General features: G+C 41.9%; 1 protein-coding gene across 1 annotated transcript in view; it reads right to left on the bottom strand.

Moving 5' to 3' along the window:
* The window catches only part of LOC103358467 (cadherin-18), a 97523-nt gene that overhangs the window by 64839 nt on the left and 25724 nt on the right, over positions 1 to 6960 (bottom strand). The window contains exon 3 of the mRNA XM_008283447.1: positions 2851 to 2970. Within this exon, the coding sequence (XP_008281669.1) occupies positions 2851 to 2970 (120 nt within the window). The remainder of the gene's footprint in view (positions 1 to 2850; positions 2971 to 6960) is intronic.

Here is a 6960-nt window from a genome sequence, read left to right as displayed (position 1 = left end):
ATTTTCTTCAACCAAACAGCATAATTTTTGCACATGAACTTAACAAAGCTTCGAACAAGTAGCTACCATTGTGAAAGTGCAAACCAAACTCTGATATGTTTGTAAACCATATAGTTTCCTGGATGAAAGTCTTGTTGCTGAATTAAGCTTCCATCTTTTCTGCTTGCCTTCCTATGTGGACTGGAAGTCTTACTTTCGATGGCATATGTGGGAAAAATCAGTTTTGTTTGAAAACGATATTACATTTCGTTCAAAATGTAAATGAGAATCGAGGTTAGTTGTATGTAATTGTGAGAAAACAGGGTTGCAGCATCACTAGCGCGAGCACATATCAGGAATATTCAGTTTTAAAAGAACCACTTCAAGTATCTAATAGGGAAGTATAACAAATTAGGCAACTTTTAGTTTGAAATAAACATTATAAACTCACAGCTAAGCAGCTCAAACACTGAAATAAATGACCAGAGAAAATTAAGCCGTTTATTGTCTTGCTAATCCTGCAGGATCTACAAACGTTAATGCAAGAAAGAAAGAAGTAGATGAAGCAGTAAATTAGATATAATAGGATTATTTAATGTGTCCATAATCCCTAATGCATACATTAATCTTTAACTAAATATAAACGTTCAGCAGGATGAGATTTGTTTAATATTATTGGCTTTGCTTTAAAAAATCTGTGAAATGCAAATCTGCCAAAACTTAGTTGTGACGCTCAAAAGTTGTTGATTTCAAAGACAATGTTTGAAGACTATAAATTTTAAATCTGACAGATGATCAAGTTGATTTGAGCCATTATCTCGTATACTGATGGATTAATTTGATAAACTTTTACTTCACTTTTTTGTATAACTATGCTCATTAACCTTGTTTTTTTTTTAAATGGCAGTCAAATAATATCATAATAAACTCAGAAAGTGACGTCTTGTAAACATTTTTGAATGATTGCAGGCTTTAAATGGAATAAACGCTTTTAAAATTGGCTGCATCAAGGCGTATAATCGTTCAGAAATGGAAAACAAACCCCGTTCTGTGCAGCACTTTAGGCACGGCGTTAGAACAGCAGCGTCTACAGGTGCTTGGGGGACATTAAGGTACAGTAATTCAATTTAATTTAACTGCCGCCAGACATTAAAAAATACCGAGATATTTAGTAAATATTTCAGGAAGCCGAAACAACAGTTCATTACCGCTTCGCCGAGGCTTATATCAGCACTCTCAGGTTGAAAAGTGCATTATTCTGTCCTGTAGCCGTGGTTAATTTACCATTTAATACAATTTCCAAACAGTCGGGCGGGTTTAATTCGCCGCTACGTTTCAGCTTATCAAAGCCGCTAAGCCAGGAAGGAAGAAACCAGGTAACACTGCTCGCTTTGTGTCTTGCTGAGGATTTAGGTCAAGTCTGAGACAATCCTTTGGGCATTCCCTCAATGCCATATGTGCAGGCCAAATGCTATCATTACCCTCTGTCCTTAAGCGATCTCTCCCTCCGTACCTCATGGGTCTTGTAGAATCAGTCACTGCCGCTGCATCAAGCGACCACACCAAGGTCGAGGCGCGCGCGTGTTTTGTATACGTGTGTTCTTTTAATCCGGCTACTAATAGGTGAATTTCCCACGGCGGCGTATCTGCAGCCTAAGCATACTGGGAGCCAGGTACAGGCGGCTGTGAGGAGGTGTAAGCAAAGCTAATGCACTGCGAGACAGATGCAGGAGCAGCTTCATCTCCCCAGCGTGGCGCTCAGAAAGTGGCAGCTCGCCAACAACCGCTGCTTTAAGACTGAGCATATTAAAGATCACATGCGAGCGCGACTCCCTCCATGTGCACCTTTTTTTTTTTTCCCTCCACTGACCGCTGGAGGTCCTTGTCCTAATTTAAGGGAGGAGGGTTGTTTGCCAGTGGCGAAAACAACGGCCGACTTGTATAAATTAATGCGTGGGCGGAATAGTGCTGTGTAGAGAGTGCAGCTGGTTAGGCCTTCGATCACATCCCTACTGTGAATTACAATGCAGACGAGATGCCGAGTCAGCTCGAGCAAAACAAGCCATCTGATGTGTCCAAAAAAAAAAAACGCCCAGCATATGGAAGAGGAAGAGGAGAATATTTTTACAGTGGAAGCATGATTCTAAACAGATCCCCGCTACAGTAACATATAGCTGATAGGACAGAATACGTGGCATTGCATGAGAAAGCCCAGTTTTCATTCAGAAATTGGCATCGCTCCTGGCTCACCACACCACTGTGAAATTGCTCCATCAATCCCCGGCGCCTTTTCCCTCGAGGTGAAGTCAAAATATTCAGCAATTCATTTGTGTTGCTCATTCAGCAAAGAATTCATGTTTTACATGGGCGGTATAGTCTCAAAGGGAATAACAGTTGTTCCAGACGGCAATGAATCAATTCATGCAAGTGGATTGTTGTTCACGTTAACCGACAACCCGCAGACGTCCGTGCACACTCCCAAGATCAAAAATAAACAGAGGCGCACCCACGACATGGTATAAAAGTTATATGTCCTGCACTTTAGAAGCTTTATTAACATTTAATAGCTTCTGGTAGAGGCCTCTCAGACAAAAGATGGATTTAAAATAAAAAGCACACTGCACATGTTGCACGAGGAAACAATGGCTTTTCTGAAGGCATCTCTACAAATGCCTCCTCCGACCCCCGAGGAGTTAGTTATTGCAGACAAAGAGCGAATCGCGTGCTCGACAGTACAGCGTCCATAACTCTGCCGCTTTGGCTTTTATGACGCGCCGCAATAACAGGACAGGATGTTCGCAGCACGATACACACATCAGACGATCAGCAGCAAAGCTCCCATTTATAGGCGCTGCTAACGCGTTCGCTCACCTGTTTTGGGGTCGACGGAGAAATATGGCTGTCCTTGTAGGATGCTGTAGACTATCCTGGCGCTGTTTCCGTAGGTGGGGTCGTCGGCGTCCGTCGCCGTGACTTGCAACACGGACGTACCTGGAAAGAAAAAACAACTGAGTTATTTCCCGATAACAGCCGTCTCTCTGTAAAAGGTTTTTTCAAATGTTTAATGCACGTAAACTGGTGTGTAATTATGTGAAGGGTATCTCCTAGCAACCACGTGTGATGCATTTAGATGTGAAGAGAATTACAGTGATGTAAATGTGGATGTATGATAGCAGGAGTAGACAGAGGTCTAAAATGCTTGCAGCTTTAAGATCACCTGATTTAATCCAACAAAAACAGGGAGCAAGCAATCAAACATGCTAATCTAGCTAGCTTTACGACAATAATATACATGAATTGTTGCAGATTGCTAGAAAAATGTGCCTCTGAAAGGATAAAAATGACGAATATAATGAATGTACTCTGGTATTCTTTACCAGTGAAACATGATCAGCCTGTCAATATCCCGCATCGACGAATCGGCGTTGCGCTGTTGCACAAAAGTTGACCGCGTGAGTTCTGTCAATTGCTGGACACGGTTCCAGTGTTTACCCTCAAATGGGAAAACGTCACGAGTTCAATCATTGGATTTTTTTTTTTTTTACTCCATTGAAAGAAAGAAAAAAAAAAATGACATAAACAAAGACGAACGATCCGAAAACTCGGCGTGATGCTCGCTGCTATGTGGAAATTCAATGCAAAAGCCGCCGTGGTTCAATTTAACACTTCAACTGTTGCTCAGAGCGCATTACAGGCTTCATTAAGCCATTATAATTGCACGATGAGTGCATTGTAATTGCACTACAGGCCCATACAGTAGAATGCATTAGTATATGTAAGGGTCGCAGTCCGGCGTACGCTGTTTGCAAGTTTTATTTAAACATGGAAGTCCACTTTAGTTCTGTGACTTTTTTTAATTTTGCTCTTAATATCGTGTCAACTCAGGGAGGGCCTTTGCAAATCCTGCAGCGTTGTTGTTGTTTTGCACAGCGACGATGAAGTTTCTCAAGTCGTCGTACGATTGTGTTGGAAAGACGTACGTATCAGAGCCTGTACATCTACGGGACACTCGCTTTGCTGTGTTCCTCTGGGAATTAAACCACTCACTCTACTGTGTGCCCCACCAGATAGGAGTTTTTATTTATTTATTGTTCTTGGAAACCTGTGGCAGCAGAGTGAAATGCCAGCCATAATGAACCGTGCACTCCATAGCATGCTTGTGCACTAATCTGAATCTTTGTCAACCTTGAGAATAGATTTGGAGGCTGAGCTGGATCCAGATCTTGTGTTATTATACGAGCTAACTGATGAACTTGTCCCGTGTTATTGGTATAAGTCAAGAAAACGCTCATTGTCACCTCGTATAATTAAGATTTCTATACGTAATAGTACATATATTCTGTTTTCCGTTCTGTTTTGTGCATCTCTCCGTTGGAAACGCTGGTAATAGGCGCACATCACTGCATATTCTTACCGATAATGACCTCCTAATAGGCTGTACGATGTGCTCGGCTTTGTTCGCGACGCACTTCAACTTAAGTGTTCACGTTCTATATTTGAGTGATACATTTGGAAGTGATGAGTGCTGCATTAAAAGGTCTGATTGCACTCATCAAAAAGTGAACAATCAAGAGTCAGCGTGCACCTGTTTACCCTTTGGGAAAAAAAAAAACAACCATTCGCTGGTAAAGCTCTGCCGGGTGTCTGGATTTAACCACCAAGGTCACTGTATATTTCATGCTACACATTTCTTCTAGACTAAAGACATTTATTCACCACCAAGAGACAGAAAAACTCCCACAAAGCGGCCACCAGCACCAGCAGCAGCAACAGCAGGAGCAAAAAGGAAGTAAGACGGAGCCTGGAAACTGTGTCAGCGCTCACCTCTAGCAACTGAAACTATTAATAACGATTCAAAACACTGCTGACCGAGGAGTTCTTGGACTCATCCCAGCTAAGGAGCTGCTGGTTTCAACTCTTTAAACGCCCCGAAAATCTGCTGCAAATGGGATCTGACACCGAGTCTTAAAGGATATCTCAGAGAGTCGGACGGTCGATTGTTTCGAAGGCAGGGGGAGACTTCATACTTTTAAAGACGCCCTCTGGAGAAAATCAAGTTTTTCTTTTTTTCTTGCTAACGTGTCCAAAAAGTGCTTTTTATACGCTGGAACACACATTATGGGCAGATTAAGCAGTCAAGGCCGATCCGAAGCATTTCGGCCTTTTTGTGCGACTATTCTTCTTTAGAATCGATTTGTTAAGATCCAACATGTTTGGCTGAATTACTCCAATAGTACCAAGTTGCCAAGCGTAGTTTTACAGTGCTGTAGGTGAGCTGGTGTGCTCGAGCTGCACGGTAGGGTTGCATCTAACCTATTTAAGGCAGGAAATGGTTGCTTTCATGTAAAAAATATTCTAAATAGACACACAAAGATGACTTTTTAGGGGTTCAATCAACGGCTAAAGAGGGATTTTAGGGTTTTAGTTATAGACTCAACCTTTTTTTATACCTGGACTGTATTTAAAATGGTTTGATTTGAAAATTAGATTTAATCAATCAACCAATATTCAGTTCTAGCAGTCCTGGATGGTTGTATGTAGCATTAGCATCCCGCTGCTAGTGAGGAATGATCCTCTGCAAGTCTTGCGAAAACAGTGAGATTCATTCTCGTTCCAACATATAAATATATATATAGATCTGTCTTAGCATTACGAACCCCACTCACACACTGTGCACCATCTTTACATCCACTTTCATCACCTCCTTTAAGTTCCAATCCATCTATCTCCCCCTGACCTCGCCGGACCACGCACAAAAACATAATGCGCTTTTAAAAGATCAAGGTTGGGCTCTGAAACTGGATTACAACCACCAGGTTTTCTTCATCCTTTTCCTCAACCTGACTCAAGGCTCTTTTTTCTTTTTTTTCTGCCATTTTCTTCATCCTCACTTTCATTTTGGTCATGAAATAAAAATCCCATTGGGTGGATGTGAGCTGTAAGCACGACACTGGGTTAAAGAAAGATGTAATCTTAATGGCAAGTGCTGGCACGGAAGTGGATTTGAAATTCAGAACAGAAAACCTCGATGTTAAGCCTTTTTTTTTTCTCATTTTTATTGTTTCACAAAGGGGTTAGATGTTTGCCTTGTGTGGAATTCCACTCAAAATTAGCGGCAATAACATGAATTGAATCTTAACTATTCATCTAAACAAGCTACCACGCCCGCCTCCGGGTTTGGGAAACCGCTATTAAACGGTGATTTTCCCAGAAGCGAAGCTGCTCTCTCCGTTTAGAGACACCTCATCTGGGAAAGATGCATTATGAAATTGATACTTCCCTCATCAGGCACTCAAAAAAATATGATTGCACCATTGAACGGGAGGTACGAAGCCGTTGAACGACCTGGCACATGCCCAGCTAATCAATTTAGACAGGAAAAAGAACATCGCAACCAATTAGCTGCCACACTCCAAGACGGCCCCCTTTCCTACACTTGGGAGCCCCGAGTATTGACGAATGCAGAGGGGATTAGTGCTGTGGAGTGTGAGGACAGTTGATTGTTACAGCCGATTTGACGCCGCAGACGCCAAACCGAAGAGGAATTACTTTAATGGACATGAGCAAAAAGAGGGGGCGGAAAGAAGAAGAAGAAGAAGAAGAGAGAGAAGAAAAAAAAAGAAGGGCTAATTATTTTCCCCTTCACAGTCCTTGATTTCTTCCCCTGGGTCATCGATGGTGATTGATTCTTTTTGTGCAGCCGATGATGAAGTTTGCAGCCAACATTGAAACTTTAAAAATAAGAAGTCTTGTTAGAAGTAAGTGAAGGATGTCAATACGAGTAAGTAGGAGGTGTGTCAGGAAAGTTCCACGACGAAAGATACACAGGCGTGACTTGATAATCCGACCCTTAACAATCCAAAACCTTGCTATCCGACAGGTTTTTAGGAAAAACGAACGGAACCCTTTAAAAACAGCCTTAACATACCGACAGCCTTGGATTCTGACTCCGACATGACATTTTATGTCACCAATCAGGAT

The sequence above is a fragment of the Stegastes partitus genome, unplaced genomic scaffold (assembly GCF_000690725.1).
Source record: "Stegastes partitus isolate 25-593 unplaced genomic scaffold, Stegastes_partitus-1.0.2 Scaffold313, whole genome shotgun sequence".
NCBI classification, from domain to species: domain Eukaryota; kingdom Metazoa; phylum Chordata; class Actinopteri; family Pomacentridae; genus Stegastes; species Stegastes partitus.
The sequence above is the reverse complement of the archived record's forward strand: the minus strand, read 5'-3'. Positions and strand labels throughout refer to the sequence as shown.